The following is a 16,778-nucleotide window of genomic DNA, read 5'->3' as shown; positions in this document are numbered from 1 at the left end:
AGACTTTTAAAAATTATTCACAATACAAAAGAACAACATAAATTAGAATTAAAACCCCCAAAATAATCTACGCATAGCTTAGGTGATAAAACTCAGGAGACAAAAAAAAAGAAAAGGAAAAATCAATTCAAAAAAGAATTAAACTAGAAGAAACAAAAAGTTAATAAACACAACAGAACTGCTGTGTAAATGAAAGAGAACATAAAAAGGACAATTTTTTAATTAAAACAAATGAAAAAGGCAAAAAATTCGAAAGAAAATGGCAAATATCGAAGATAGTTAAAGAAGATCCAACATACATATAATGAGTCCTGAAGAAGAAAAATACAGGAAATTAAACCAATATAACAATAATTGGAGAAAACTTTCCTGATATAAAAATAAAAACATCTGAAACCACATAATGAAAGGGCAAATCATGTACCTAAGAATACTGACCCAGAAAAACCAACATCAAGATATACTCTAGTAAAATTAATTGGGCATCTAGTCAAAAAGATCAAATGGCTTATTCTCTTATAAAGAAAATCAGATTGTCATCGGACTTTGCTCATCAGTAGTACTTGCATAAAACAATAGAAATATATATTTAGATACCCAAAGAAAGAAAATTTGAGCCAAGGATTTTGTATCCCTCACTAACTTCAAGCATTAAGACCCACAGCTGAACTGTTTTCAACATTCCAGAATTTAGGGAGCACAGTTCCCACAAGGCCTTCCTAGAAATCTACTAGAGAACAGGCTTTAGGAATCCAAAATTAGACATACAATGACATAAGGACTGATGGTGAACCTTAAATGTACAGTGACCCATTGAGTTAAAACTGAACAACAATTAAAAGAGAGCACATAGTATGTAATATTAATATGCTCTGACACTGTAGATAGGCTCAAATATTTTTTAAATGGTAGGCTTCCTCTGTCTTTCCTTTTACTTGTAAAAAAAAAAAAGATTATTTGTCTTCTCTTCCTTTCATTTTCATTTGGCAGCTGAAGCCTGGACCAAAGAAACTTATTGGGACCAAGGAAGCACTCATAGCCAAAAGCATGGCTGAGCTTGATAGGCCTGCACCAATGGGATCAAAAATGCAACTCATTACATACAGGGGGAAAAATGAACAAATAAGTAAATTGATAATAATGGGAGCCACATTTCTTACTCTCAGAAAATGGAATTACAGGGGGCTTCCCTAGTGGCACAGTGGTTGGGAGTCCGCCAGCCTATGCAGGGGACGTGGGTTCGAGCCCTGGTCCACGAGGATCCCACATGCCGCAGAGCTGCTAGGCCCATGCACCACAACTACTGAGCCTGCACTCTGGAGCCCGCGAGCCACAACTACTGAGCCTGTGCACCACAACTGCTGAAGCCTGTGCACCTGTAGCTCATGCTCTGCAGCAGGAGAGGCCACTGCAGTGAGAGGCACGCACGCCACAGCGAGCAGTGGCCCCCGCTCACCGCAGCTGGAGAGGGCCCATGCGCGGGAGCAACGACCCAACACAGCCAAAAATAAATAAATAAAATAAAATTTTAAAAAAACAAAGAAAATGGAATTACAAATATGAAAACACAGGTTAGAATGAACCCTGTGGACTCCAAACAGAGGTGTGTGAATCTTTGCACAGACTGCAAAATTAATATAGATTAAATTACTACAGGCATGTGTATACCCACAAACATATATAACACACAGATATACACACACATACATACATGTGACATACACACATACATGCATTCATACATACATATATTTCTTTTTTTAAAGATTTATTTATTTATTATTATTATTATTTTTGGCAGCATTGGGTCTTCGTTGCTGCACGCCAGCTTTCTCTAGTTGTGGCGAGCGGGGGCTACTCCTTGTTGTGGCGTGCAGGCTTGTCATTGCAGTGGCTTCTCTTGTTGCGGAGCACAAGTTCTAGGCACGTGGGCTCAGTAGTTGTGGCTCACAGGCTCTAGAGTGCAGGCTCAGTAGTTGTGGTGCATGGGTTTAGTTGCTCCACAGCATGTGGGATCTTCCCAGACGAGGGATCAAACCCATGTCCCCTGCATTGGCAGATGGATTCTTAACCACTGTGCCACCAGGAAGTCCCCATACATATATTTCTTAGCTCTACCAAGAGGACCTAGAGGCAATGACATACCTGTAGCAACGAGCTTATCAAGTGTCTATATCTTAGTTTCTAAGTACCATTATCCACTACAAAGAATCAGGACTCCTGGGGAGAGAACTGATTCCCAGGGCAGAGAAAGTAAAAAGTAAGCCTGAAAACTTTTTTGTGCCAGAAAGGAAGGAAGTTCAAAGAATGATGACAACATGTCAAAAAGACATAGCAGCCAGCTTGAAGGGGCTCCTACTGACTAAATCTGAGGCAATCTGAGCATCAAAATGAATAACAATAATAATGGATTAAATAGGAATCCATGAATCCATACTAATAAATAAAGTTGAGTGCCAACTAATAAACTGCAGAAGAAATAATGGAATAAAAAAACCAACATGTGGCAACCATCAGAAATTTATTCTGGAAAGAATCATCAATGGATGCTAAAAGGAGTTAGTGAAAGTTTGTTGTGGAACAGGACATTTACAGTTTCAAAGTATTTTCCCACAAAATATTTATTAATTACAAGAGGGGGTAAAAAGGTAAGTTTAGAGTGGAGAAACCTGGTAATCACCAACTTCACCAAGTGATCAAAGTTAACCTCACCAGGAAGGACCAAATCAACATAACATGTCTCCTGATAAGTTACACTAAGAACATGGTATGCCTGCCAAAGATTCATATGAGGAAATGTCAGCCAAACCCAAATTGAGGGAAATTCTATAAAATATCTGGTCTGCACTCAACAAAAATGCCAAGATCAAGAAAGAAAAGAGGGCTTCCCTGGTGGCGCAGTGGTTGAGAGTCCGCCTGCCGATGCAGGGGACATGGGTTCGTGCCCCGGTCTGGGAAGATCCCACATGCCGCGGAGCGGCTGGGCCCGTGAGCCAGGGCCGCTGAGCCTCCGCATCCAGAGCCTGTGCTCTGCAACGGGAGAGGCCACAACAGTGAGAGGCCCGCGTACCACAAAAAAAAAAAAAAAAGAAGAAGAAGAAGGAAAAGAGAGGGGATGTAAATTGGTACAGCTGCTATGGAGAACAGTATGGAGGTTCCTCAAGAAACTAATAATAGAGCTACCGTATGATCCAGCAATCCCACTCCCACTCCTGGGCATATATCCAGAGAAAAACATGGTTCAAAAGGATACATGCACCCCAGTGTTCATTGCAGCACTGTTTACAACAGCCAAGACATGGAAGCAACCTAAATGTACATTGATAGATGAATGGATAAAGAAGACGTGGTACATATATACAATGGAATATTACTCAGCCATTAAAAAAGAATGAAGTAATGTCATTTGCAGCAACATGGATGTACCTGGAGATTATCATGCTAAGTGAAGTAAGTCAGACAGAGAAAGACAAATATCATGTGATATCGCTTACATGTGAAATCAAAAAAAGATGATACAAATGAGCTTATTTACAAAACAGAAACAAACTCACAGACTTAGAGAATGAACTTATGGTTTGGTTATGAGGGGCTGGGGTTGGGTAGGGATGGATTGAGAGTTTGGGATTGACATGTACACACGGCTATATTTAGAATAGATCACCAACAAGGACCTACTGCATAGCACAGGGAACTCTGCTCAATACTCTGAAATAACCTAAATGGGAAAAGAATTTGAAAAAAGCATAGATACACATATATGTATAACTAAATCACTTTGCTCTACACCGGAAACTAACATAACATTGTTAATTGTTTGATTAAACAAGCAATTGTTAGTCAACTATACTCCAATATAAAATAAAAATTTAAAAAAGAAGAAAAAAGATATCTAGAGAACAAAATATGCCAAATAAATGCAACATATGTCCTTTTTGCTATCAAAAACGTAACTGGGAGAACTGGCAGAATCTGAATGAAGAACATGCATTATCATGAATCTGACAGTTATACTGTTGTTATGTAAGAGTGTCCATGTCTTAAAAAACATACACTGAATTATTTAGGGGTAATAGGACATCATGTCTACAACTTACTCTTAATTGGTTCAGGAAAAAATATAATAAGAACAAATTGTGTATGTGTGTGGGTGGGGGAGAGATAGCAGGGAGAGAGAGGGAGGGCACGATAAAGCAAACGCAGTAAAATTTTATCAAATAGGAAGCCTGAGTGAAATGTACATAGGGAAGTCTACACTATTTTTAAGACTTTTCTATAATTTGGAAAGTATTTCAGAATTTTAAAAAAGCTAAAATATGGAGGGAAAATAGAGAGAGTATATGAAAAGAAAATATAGCTGTTTTCAGTAATTTTTATCAGTGAGGTAGTATTGGTAATATTACACTGAAACTATTATGCATATGATGTGGCATAAGCAAATAAATAACCATGACATAGTCTATCATTTGCCATGGCCTTGAAAACCAGGATTACTACTGTGGAAGGAAAAAAATAGAAATAGAAGTGAGAAAAGTTTAAACATCCCAAAGTGCTTAACTTGAATTGGACTTACTAGTATAAACTTATTAAGCTGTTTTAGCTTAAAAAAAAAAAATTCCCTAGTCTGTACACTGAAAGGGCTCAGAAACAATGAACAATCTATTAGAACACAGCATCCTTTTTTTTTTTGTGTGCGGTACGCGGGCCTCTCACTGTCGTAGCCTCTCCCATTGCGGAGCACAGGCTCCGGACGCGCAGGCTCAGCGGCCATGGCTCACGGGCTTAGCCGCTCCGCGGCATGTGGGATCTTCCCAGACCGAGGCACGAACCCGTGTCCCCTGCGTCGGCAGGCGGACTCTCAACCACTGCGCCACCAGGGAAGCCCAAGCTACAGCATCCTTAGTATCAGATTGTGATACTGAAACACCATTTTCCACTAAAAGAAACCAGGGCTTACTGGAGATATGGTTGATTCCAGGTCTAGTATAGGGAATATATAAGAGGAACCTGAAACTTTCTGTTATACCAGAGAAAGGAAACTATTAAAGACTATTGCGAATGTGTCTATAGGACTCAGGAGCTAACCTAAAGGTGTTCCCACTGGCCAGATCTGAAAAATAATATTATCTGCCTTTGGAAAAGAGAAGGAAACTCCTTTTCTTGAAAACTGATAAAAGCAGTCAAGCACTTATCATATCCTGCCTTCCCTATATGAACTGCACCACTGTGTAACCCTAAGACAGGTGAGGGGAAAGTGTCCCTTTATAGAAGTATTTCAGCCAATAAAAGAAACAATTATTTTTTAAAGCTTGTTAAAGCCAGATGTGAAAGTGGTTATGTGTGTTTATATTTGCAGGTGGCCACAAAGTCCCTATGCATGCTAATTAGAAATTATCTGTACATTCCCTTTCATTCTTAGCACAAACACATTCTCTCATGGACATCTTCCATGTTAACAGCTAGATGCTAGATATTGTTAAAGCAGGATCATACAGTTGCTTTAAATTTTCAAGTTATTATGATACTGAAAATCTTTCTACAATTTCATGCATAGGAGCTGTGCTTAACAATGGCTGTGTGTATACATGCACTCATGCCAAGCACTCTTTGGCTCCAGAAGAGTAAAAATTTGGACAAGTTCCATTACCTCTGGGTCTCACTATCCAGTTTTATCATCTTAAAAATGGAATCAGCAAGGTTTTCTGGATTAACAATCACTGGAACCAATGCCTGAGAAGGTAAGGTATTCAGTTCAAATACTGCCAGAATTTAGAACACATTGGCCTTTTCTGATTTATTAAATGTCTTAGCTATCATATGAGATCTCAGTTACTACAATAATGTGCAGTATTACAAACATTAGTTGGGCAGATACAGTACTTATAAACCAGATTACATTTACTTTTGGTTTTAAAACTATGCAACCTTATTTTATGTGTTCACTTTCCAGACAAACAGCTTTGCTTGTGGTTTTAATGTAATTTGTACTTACTTTAAGTATACTCCGTATTAAGGACCAGTGGAAAAGTAAATACAGTATTAAAAATGGTTATGTGGATAATCCAAAAGTGAAAAACCAAGATCTGTTTTTATTTCATAAGGTTCTGCTGCACACTTGTTATATATAATGTCCATCACTAAGAAAACCTAAAATAAGAACACATGACTTGAAAAAAGGATTTTTTATTTCCTCCTCACAAACTGGAAATAGCATTTATTTGTGTGATTATAAAAGTAATGTTGTTCAGCTCATTAAAAAAGACATAACAAAGTGAAGATCACTTATAAATCCCACACAAGAAAAAAAATCACTCAACCATTTTGGTATATTTAACTCTAGTTACTCTAGTTGGCTAGCTGTCTAGCTTTTTATATATTCTGAAACAAAATGAGAATAATCTACAAATGATTGTAGCCTGCCTTTATTAAATTCATAATTCAATGTATATATCACTTTAGAGCAATAAATCTAGGTCCACATCATCTTTATTTTTTAAGACCTTATTCAGAACTATTGCAATAGGGGAGAGAGAGCAGGCTGAACTCTGAATTCATTAAGGCAGCTGGGAATTTGTAGCCAATAAGCAGGGTGAGGTGGGTCAGTGGATGGAAAATTACTGAGGCACATCATCGTTTTTAATAGGTGCATAGTATATGAATGCAATGCCATTTATTTAATCAATTCCCACTGATGGACTCTTTCCAAATTTTTGCTACAGTGACAACCCTTATACATACATTTTTGCACACTTGTCCGATTATGGAAAAACTTCATTTGTGAATATATTACCATGAAAAGGCTTACAGCTATAACTTTTTCATTTATTTATTTAACAAATTATCTTCATTGATAAGGGAATAAAATTGTATAAACAAGTACTATTCCAGAAAATCTAGGCTTTACAGATGCCACAAGTATATGCAAAACACTGTTAGACACCCTATGAGTAGAAAAGATGATTAACATTAAAATAGCTCCTGACAGCAGGAGAGGAACAACCATATACATAAATAATACAAGGAATAAATGCAAGGCAAGGAGAACTACATGTTAACTAAGAAGGGAATGAGTAGTTGAATCCAAACAGAGATTAATCCTAACTTAAGGTAATTATTTTATGCTTAAATAGGTAACTAAAAAATGACAGAAAAGAGACGAATACTATATTGTTAACTCCAAGGCACCATCCAAATACTTTTGCCATAGTATTCAATAGTAATACACGAAATTCTTATAGCTCTTAATAAAATAACCTTATAATAATCCTGTGAAGACTACAGATAAAACTGCGGCCCAGGAAAGGGAAGGGGAATGACAGGAATTGAGCCATTTTTGTGTCCAGCAGATACTTCCTATTTCATTCTTCTAGAATGTAAGCTCCCAGAGGATAAGAACTCCGTCTTATTGTTCACTGACTCCCTAGTTCCTAGAACAGTGCCTGCCACAAAGAAGTATGGATTCAGTAAATATTTGTTGAATAAATATATCCCCATTTTATAGATGAGGAAATTGAGGATCAGAAAGACAGTTATGGATGTAGGGGCACAAAACCATTAAATTAAGGTTCAAACCAAATTCAGTATTCTTTCTTCAACTATAATGTCTGAAATAGTTTGGTTATTAGCTGAAATTTGGAGATCATTTTATAACACTTGGTGCTATCAAAATAACTGTTCTGAATGTATAATTTACACTTGTCACTACATTTTGATTAAGTCAGAAACAGAAGAAAACAGAATTGTCTTGAAAGGAATAGGCTGGATAATACTCCAGATGTGAAATGACAGTTTTAAAAGCTTTATTTTACCAATTTAAGTGTGACAAAGGGGGTCAGAACTTTGAGTTTTTTATCAGATTTAAAATTAAAAATAATGCAGCAAAAAAAAGAAGAAAAATCTACACACATATGTCTCATCTGAGGGGAAAAATAAAAAGAGGACTATTTTAATTGCTACTGTGCAGATAGATGCTTCAAATTATACGTGAGTTATCCATTCAATGAAGTAGACACAGGATGGCCTTTTTTGAAGCTGGAGGCTGCCATTTGGTTCAAATTACTTGCAAACAATTAAATTGCTTTTCTCTGAAAAAAAAAATCTATACTTCAAACTGCCTGCCAATTGGTATGAAACACTAAAGTATTAAAATACCAATGTAAAGAATTAAAACAGTGAGACTGTATCTCTGTAAAACTCCAAAACATATCAATAATCCAATAAATATACAGTTTAAGAAACTAAAATGCAATTTACTTTCACATGTTGACATTACTTTTCCAGAATATTTATATGTCCTATGTAGAAGACATATATATATATCAATCCTTTCAAACATAAACCAAACTCACAGTATGAAAATATTTGAAAGCTGTAAAATTCAATTTGCTTAGAAGTCCACTGCAATAAATAAACTGTAAAATAATATTCTCAACTAAATACTTAGAAAGCAACAATGTCCTAGACTCATTTGAAGATGCTTTTCCTCAAGGGAAACTCCTGCCAGTTTTTTAAAGTGGTTTATCAATCAGACTTCTCACCGGGCAAGAATAAAATGTAAAGAGGACAAAAATTCTGGAATTTAGCTAGAACTTAGTCTTATATCTTCTCATTCACTGTATAAAAATAAGAGAAATCAAAATGCAATGTTTTATTTTGCCTATCTTAGCATGAAAACACATTCACCAAAACTCTGAGTTATAAGGATTTGAGGGTAGTCTAGAATAGGTGAAATTCAGGTATAAAAATTTTTAATTCCATTTTAACCAATAGCTTCAATTCCCTTCTACACTAAATACTTTATCAGGAACTTATACAAATGTTCTAGATCTTTCCCTCCCCTGAATTCTTAAATTATTCTAATAAACATCTTCTGAGAACATTCTATGTAAAATACACTTTAAGTATTTGCACGTGACTTAGCTAATGTTCACATGGGCCCTGTGATGAAATCTTCCTTTTACTCATAACTAAACAAGGCTTGGCAACGTTAAGCAACTCATCCCTGGTTACAAAGCTGTCAGAGGCAAAGTCTGCACCTGAATAAGGTCTTCAGACTACACCACAACTGTAATCAACCACTTTATTTGGTAATCACATATTGCCGTACAATACATTGTACTATTAACTCTCACTGTTATTTTCTTAACTTTCCCTATGTTCATGACATTAAGAGCAACGTGCTGTGCTTTGATATCTTACAGTATCTTTAGTATTAGTAGATTGATTCAAGTTGCTTGTATGATAGAATTACAGACTACAAGTTTAAAAATTCTCAAAGCCTCACACTTGTTAAATGGAAATGATACCAAAATAATTGAGTGCTGTTAAATGCCTTCCATGTATTAACTCATTTAATTCTCATAGTAGCCCTATGAAATCGGTACCTTATTGTCCCATTTTGCAGACAAAAATGCTAAAAGCTAGAAAGGTTATCTAACTTGCCCAAGATTAAGGTTACAAGCTAGTTTTGGGCAAGGCTTCAAAAGCCAAGGTATTCTGTCTCGAGTGGTTACATGCTCAATGTTAAAACTGTCCCTCTAAGACTAGACAATGACTAAATGAAATCATGTGTTCATACAGTTGAGAAATTCAAAAAATTTTAACTCTGGGCAATGATTTCTTGGATATGAAACCAAAAGCACAGGCAATAAAAGCAAAAATAGACAAATGGCCCTATATCAAACTTTAAAAACTCCTGTACATCAAAGGAAACAACAGAATGACAGACAACCTACAAAATGGGAGAAGAAAATCTGCAAATCACATATCTGATAAGGAGTTAACATCTAGAATATATAAAGAACTCCTACAACTCGACAACAAAAAAATAACCTAATTTAAAAATGGGCAAAGGACTTGAATAGATATTTCTCAAAAAATGATATAAAAATGGCCAAGAAGCAAATAAAAAGATGCTCAACATCACTAGTTGTTAGAGAAATGCAAATCAAAACCACAATGAGATATCACCACACACTTGCCAGGATGGCTACTATCAAAAACCAAAATGCAAACAAACAGAAAATAACAAGTGTTGGTGAGGATGTGGAGAAACTGGAACTCTTGTGCACTGTTGGTAGGAATGTAAAATGGCGTTAACTGCAAAGGAAAACAGTATGGCAGTTCCTCAAAAAAAGTGAAAACAGAATTACCAATATGATCCAGCAATTCCATTTCTGGGTATATATCCAAAGGAAGTGAAAGCAGGATCACAAGGAGGTATTTGCACACCCATGTTCATAGCAGCATTATTCACAGTAGCTAAGATATGGAAACTACAATCTATTCATAGATGATGAATGGATACTGAAAATGTGGTGCATATATATATGCAATGGAATATTACACAGCCTTCAAAAAGGAACTCCTGTTATATTTATGCTACAACATGGATGAACTTCAGGGACACTATGCTAAGTAAAACAAGCCAGTCAAAAAAAGGCAAGTACTATAATTCCACTTATATAAGTTATCTACAGTAGCCAAATTTTTAAATGAAATTACAGTGGTGGTTGCCAGGGGCTGGGTGGGTAGGGAAATGGGGAATCGTTTAATTGGCATAGTTTTAGTTTTGTAAGACAAAATTTTGGAGATCTGTTTTACCACAATGTGAAAATGGTTAACACGACTGAACTATACACTTAAAAATGGTTAAGTTGGTAAATTTTGTTGTGTTTTTGCCACATTAAAAACAAAAAATCACTAACTTCTCTTTCATTTCCCTCTCCTGTCCTTCCTGGTACAGTACTTAACAGCAGTGTAATGAAAAGGATAGAGAAAAGTACAGAATGCAAGGGCTTTAACACTGTAGAAAAAAATTAAGAAAACAACAGAATGAAACAGGTCTCCCCACATTCTTACTGACTTACTGGTCATTTTTTTCTTAAAAAAATTAGTGTAGTGTAGTGGTGAAGGGCCTTCTGGAGCTAGAGAGCTCAAGTAGTATTCTGACTTTGCTACTAATTACTGTCTGACCTTGGGTAAGTTATTTCCATTCATTTACTCATTCATTCATTCACCAAAAGTCTGTTTCCATATGAGTAAACCTGGTTAAATGAATCCTAGGATTGTTCTGGGGAGTAAATGAAACAATTCATGTAAAACACTAGACACTTTGTAGCGCTCAATACATGCTGGCTATAAGTACTTTATAGCCTAGAAAGCAGGACAAGAACAGGACTTCGACTAAAGGAAGTCCAGTACTCTATTCCTAAACAGGAATGTTAGGCAAATGTGCCTCATTTGCCGATAATTATGGTGCTATTGAATCGGATACTACTTAGCAAATCAGTCCTGACTCTATCATTCTTGCGCTCCTCTCTTCTAAAGAACTCTCTCTCGGAAAAGCAATGTCATCTCAGGTGTTCGAAAACGTTTGCTTTGGCAACAGTGTTTCCTACCCCAGAGGCGGTGGAACCAGGGACCTGTACATTAACCACCGAGTTCCCCGTTCCTCTCACTTCATTAGGGGCCTAGACCTTATTTGGGGGTGAAGATGAGGAGGGAGGGGGCCACACACCAACACACCCAGATATAAAGCCCCACTCGGGTGAGACAGGACCAGACGAATCTCCTGGAAGAATGACAGCTGGACATTTACGAAAACCGACCGGGGAACCGGCAACTCTCGCCTGCCGGCTGAGAGCCGGCATATCGCAGGCAAGCTGGCGCGGAGGGAGTCTCGGGCGGTCCACAGCGGGCCCGGCTGGGTCGGTCAGGGCCGGGGCGGGGGTGTGTCGGGGAGGACCGTCCGGGGGGCCGGGCGGGCGGGGTCGTGGGGCCCAGGGGCCCCGCGGCTCCCAGAGGGGCGATGGTGGGGCGGGGGCGGACTGCGCGGCGGCCCGGGGACCGGCCGGGGAAGAAGGGGACCGAGGGCCTCACCGCGCGCCGAGGGCAGTGGGTAGAGCTTCTCGGCCTTCTGCAGGAAGCGCTGGGCCTTCTCGCGGTTGCCGGCGTTCAGGGCCTCCCGGGCGATCTCGACACATTTCTCCGCCTCATCCCGGTTCCCCTCCATGGCTTGCGCCTTCTTCCGTTTCCTGCGGGAGCGCAGCGACGAGAGGCGGAAGCCGCCGTCGCCGAGGAGGGGAGGCCGGCTGGGGTTGGGGGCGTGCGGAGGCGAGCGGGGAGGAGCGCAGGCGACCGCGGCGGCGGGGCCCCGGCGCGCTGGCGGGCTCACGGCTCCGCCTCCTCTCCGCGGCCTCCCCGCCCCCCGCGGGCCGCTACGGCTCTAGCCGCATCCCTCCCGGCCCCCGGACTGACCTCCCGGGCCCGACCGCCCGAGCCGACTCGGCGGTCCCTGCCTGGCGCGGCGCGGCTAGGGGCCGACCGACCTGGGGGCCGGAGGTGCGGGCGATAACGGGCCGGCTGCCCGCCGGGGGGTTCCGCCGAGGCGGGGACCCGGCCGCCCGCAGCGGCAGTGCCATGCCCCCTGACCTCCCGGGGCGGCCCGCTCGGGCGGCAGGCCGCCTTCCTATAGCGGCCAGGCGGCGGGTCGGGGTGGGGACGTCCGTTTTCAGGAAGATTCCCAGGGATCGAAGGCCCCGCCTCTGGGCCCCCAGCCTCGGGAGGATTCCGTCAGGTGAGGACCGCGCTTCCCGCACAGGTGTTCAGGAAGCCCAGGAGAGCTTCGTTTGACCCTCACTCCTGTTTCATTGCCGTATTTCAGCGATACACCATTTTTCTGACCCAGATGCCATTAAACTTAGTACATCCAAGAGGTACAAAGCAAACACTTACATAATTTGTAGTTTGCATTTATTCTGGTGAAAACCACAACCCTAATAAGGCTTCATGACCAAGAAAGGGCGGAAATCAGCTCTTTGGGAGCGTATTACCATCACATAAGTAAACCTGTTGGGTTTTCTCCCTTCTCCCATTTTAACATCACCCCTTGTGAAATGATGTACCATGTCACGTTGGTCTCCTCGGTGAAGGGAAAGGGCCCACTTTTTGCTCGGTAATGTCCTCTTCCAAATTTCAAAAATTAAGAACTTGCCAGGAACCAAGTGTCGAAATGATCCGTACTACAAAATAACCATTTTCACACAATGCTCAGTAGATATTGTTAGCCATGCCAGCAAATATGAACTCAGGACTTTCATAGAAATCCTGATTCCCCTCTGTAAAACGGGAATAGCACGTCCCCCAGAGACGTTACCGTGTATTGAACAATTTAATTCAAGTAGCCTTCAAAACAGCCTGCAGCACACAGAAAACACTATTCTCAGTCTAAACTGGAAGCTCCTTCAGTGGAGGTAGCTACGTACAGGACTTCCCTACCTGCTCCCCACCTCTCCCACCCAGCTCCACCACAGTGCTCTGGCGTAGTGCTGCTGTCACTAACAGCAAACACAGCTAACAAAGGGAGATGGTCAAACTTAACCTAGAAAACAGCAACCTGTCCCATGTTCCGGCTCCTGCTGAAGTTTTAAAACCTTTAATAGTTCATTACATAGTAGTAAAAAAAAATTATACTTGTGCCTTCTGACTCTGATGTACAGAATTAACAGTTTAATTTCAAGGAAAGAAACGTGCTTAGGTTATTGCTGGATAAGATACCTATTCAAAACAAAGCTGTTCCTATTATAATCAAGCAGATTTTATACACAACTAGTTTGGGATATGACCTTTATTGAGCTTATCCACCGGAGTGGAAATAATGTCTGTACAAAACCAAATGTTTGTTACTATAACTTCTGCATCACAATTAAAATCCAAACAGTTTTTTAAAAACAGTCAACTCAATCAAAACCCACTACTTCAGAATCAATAGCTTCTTTGAAGCCACAGTAACACTTAAATATGGTTAAGACTCGAATGCAGAAATTTGGTTGGTTGGAAAGCTCATTAAACTTCCAACTTGCTCAAATAGAATTACAAAAAGGCAAAATTGTGTTTTTCACAGAGATACAGTCCACTGGAATCACCAACACTGGACAGCTGTTAAGAGTATTTAGAGTCCTGAGATAATAAGGAATCCAGGCATCCTTTAGACAGTCTTCTGTTGTCCTTTCTTCCCAATCAGAGATTTGTGGATGTGTGGAATGACACCTGGAAGAAGGATAAAATAACATAGTACTTTAAAACCAAGATAGTTTAATGTTCAACTTGGAAGACGTCTTTAAATGTGAGACCGAAGTGTGCAGAGTAAAAATTCAGAAATACATACAGATATCGAACTTCATGATGCAACCACACTACAGATCACTGAAACTATACTGTGTCTTCTAGACTGAAAATTACTGGTGGGAATGAAAGCAAAGAATTCTTTTCTCTAAAGAAATTAAAATTTTAGTATTTACATACCACCACCAGCAATTGTAGCCTTGATGAGAGAGTCCAATTCTTCATCTCCACGAATAGCAAGTTGCAAGTGACGAGGGGTAATACGTTTTACCTTCAAGTCTTTTGATGCATTTCCTGCCAATTCAAGTACCTAGAAGACAGAATGTAATCAATTTCCTTCCCGCTTTCCTTATCTTCAAGATCCTGACAAGAATCAAAGCCTCATGAACGTGTATCTACCAAGTGTCATCTCCCCCACTACCTGAATGGCAAGATACGCAAAAGCTATAAAGGGGGCACGCAATTTTATTTCCTGAAGCCGCAAACTCAAGCCCAGCAGGAGCCCATCGTGAACACCAGCCCCCTCTAGCGTTGTCAGAAGCTTCTCGCCGCGTTTAGAGCCTGGGAGTTTTCTTGCATCACTTTCCTCCTTCCCTCCCGCCGCCTCCCCTCACCCACCCCCCCAATCTTTCCCAGATTATAGGCTTACACCCATTTACCTCTGCGGTGAGGTACTCCAGGATGGCTGCGCTGTACACAGCGGCAGTCGCGCCCACACGTCCATGGCTGGTCGTCCTAGATTTCAGGTGTCGATGAATACGGCCCACCGGGAACTTTATTTTTAGCATACACAAACATAAATGCACAAAGGTAGACGGGCCAAAGATGGTAAAATTATACGCGCGCCAAAGCAAGGGGAACGGACGCTGGTGCAGCAACGCGCCCCAGCACCCACACACGTGATCGCCCCCCTCCCTGATATTTATTGTATCGGTAAACCAAGTCGCGACACCATCACCCACGCAAAGACGAAACGCTCATCTAGAGTGATGGTAAACAAGAGAGGAAAAGGAAAGAAAAACGCCACGATTCCCAGACTGCACGAACCACCACTGACCTGCAAACCGGCTCTCTGCGAGCGGGAAACCGCCTTTGTCTTGGCCTTTCCGGAGTCCTTCCCAGCCTTACCGCCAGCCTGCGGCGCGCACACGCCCGCGAGCGAAGAAGGAACGCAGAATATAGGATTACCAGGGCGGCGCGCCCCTCCCCCACCGCGGCGCGGCCCGGGCGCGAGCGCGGCCCCGTGCCCAGCCGGGGTCTTCGGCCCGCCGCGCGCCGCAAGGGCGACCCCGCCCGCCCGACCCGCGCTGCGCGCCCGCCGCGGCCGCGCGCCGCCGTCCACCCGCTCGCCGCCCGCCGGCCCCCAGCGGCGCTGCGCGCGCCACCCAACCGTCGCCGCCCGCCGCGAGATCGGAGGCTGGTCCGCTCGCCGCCGACAAAACACCTCCCCCCGCTCTTCCAAATCCTGTCTCCGCGCGTTCCCAGCCGTTGCCGCTTCAACCCCATCTCCGTTTGTAACGGGTTTTTCTCCCGCCGGCAAAAACCCGCGGAGTCTTCGAGCGCCTCCACCAAGTTTACCATTTCAAATTCTGCTGAAGCTCAAACAAGCAAGGCAGAGAGAGGACTAGTCAAATACCCAGCGAGAACCTGCCGCCTACTCCTTCTTCGCACCGCGATTCAAACTGCGCTGTCTCCCGCCTTCCCCGCTCCCTTTATACTGCAGAATGTTCCCTCATCCGGGAACTCGGATTGCTCATCCCACCAATGGCTGCTACCCGCCCTCGGGACGCGTCCTTGAAGCCCCAGCCAATGAGCAAGCGAAGAAAAAGGCGGAGGGGCGGGCGCTTCGCAGCTCGAGCCGCTATTGGGGCGTGGGGAAGGTGGTGGGGGAGGGCGGAGGGATGGGAACTGGGGAGAAGAAGGGCACGGCGGCGGGAGGGAAGAAACAGAGCGAGCTACGCTGCGGGAGCAAGGGGACCCGCCGGCTGTGGTCACATGTCTGGGAGGAGGGGCTGAGAGGCTTAGGGGAGGGGCACGCAGTACCGAGCACCGCCCCCCTCCCCGCCCTGTCACCCGCTCTGCCTTCGTCTCTTAGCCTGGTTCCAGAGACCACGTGAAGTCTCCGCGGGGTCTAGCGCGCCCTCCTTCCCGCCCTGCCCCGCCCCCCCGCAAGAGCACCTCGCAGGCGGAGACCCACCAGTCATCATCCCATCCTTCTTCCGGGTCCCGGGGTACCCTCCTCCCCCGTCCCCTCTGCATCCCTGCGGCTCCTCCGGTCTGACAGGTGGCGCGAACGCGTCCAGTGAGAGGAGCCCCGAGTTCGTCGCGAACCACAGCCTTGATAGTGATGCCGCGTTCCTTCCCCCTAGGCGAGTCCGGAGCCACCGACTGATCGCGACCCACTGTTGCCACTTCATTTTCAGCTGAATGTCCCTACTCTTCTTTCCTCACGACTTGTGACTCCCCTACCTCCCCTACCCCACCCCAACGGGATAGTTTCACAGGAAAATCAGTGAAGCAAAGTCACCTCGTTGGTCACAAAAGACGTTTTGGTCTACCCATAGAGGGCTTGGGGTGAGGCGGTTATCTTTTCTTAAATCATAAGCCATGTTTTTCACGAAATTACATGTCAGTGGGTTGTACCTATAGCCTGG

The 16,778-nt window shown here is 42.7% G+C and overlaps 2 protein-coding genes across 4 annotated transcripts in view; both read right to left on the bottom strand.

Annotated features, from left to right (window-relative positions):
* Nucleotides 1-12,013, bottom strand: part of DNAJB14 (DnaJ heat shock protein family (Hsp40) member B14) — a gene marked incomplete at both ends in the record, with an annotated part of 33,060 nt that extends 21,047 nt beyond the window's left edge. The window contains one exon of one of the 2 annotated variants that reach the window (XM_079708052.1): nucleotides 11,881-12,013. In XM_079708052.1, the coding sequence (XP_079564178.1) occupies nucleotides 11,881-12,013 (133 nt within the window). The remainder of the gene's footprint in view (nucleotides 1-11,880) is intronic. The other variant, XM_079708053.1, reaches the window with a different exon arrangement.
* Nucleotides 12,014-13,612: 1,599 nt separating this feature from the next.
* H2AZ1 (H2A.Z variant histone 1) lies at nucleotides 13,613-15,834 on the bottom strand. 2 transcript variants are annotated; one of them, XM_079702004.1, is made up of 5 exons: nucleotides 15,703-15,834; nucleotides 15,182-15,259; nucleotides 14,784-14,897; nucleotides 14,305-14,434; nucleotides 13,613-14,049 (listed from the first exon to the last, which is right to left on the bottom strand). In XM_079702004.1, exons 1-5 carry the CDS (start codon nucleotides 15,703-15,705, stop codon nucleotides 13,988-13,990), a joined length of 387 nt encoding a protein of 128 aa, XP_079558130.1. In that variant the 5' UTR covers nucleotides 15,706-15,834; the 3' UTR covers nucleotides 13,613-13,987. The 2 variants fall into 2 exon arrangements, with proteins under 2 accessions (XP_079558130.1, XP_079558131.1); XM_079702005.1 differs by lacking the exon at nucleotides 15,182-15,259 and having other exon boundaries at nucleotides 15,703-15,746.
* Nucleotides 15,835-16,778: the final 944 nt, after the last annotated feature.

Source organism: Hyperoodon ampullatus, assembly GCF_949752795.1.
Source record: "Hyperoodon ampullatus genome assembly, chromosome: 1".
Taxonomy (NCBI): domain Eukaryota; kingdom Metazoa; phylum Chordata; class Mammalia; order Artiodactyla; family Ziphiidae; genus Hyperoodon; species Hyperoodon ampullatus.
Note: the sequence above shows the minus strand (reverse complement) of the source record. Positions and strands in the feature narration are given on the sequence as shown.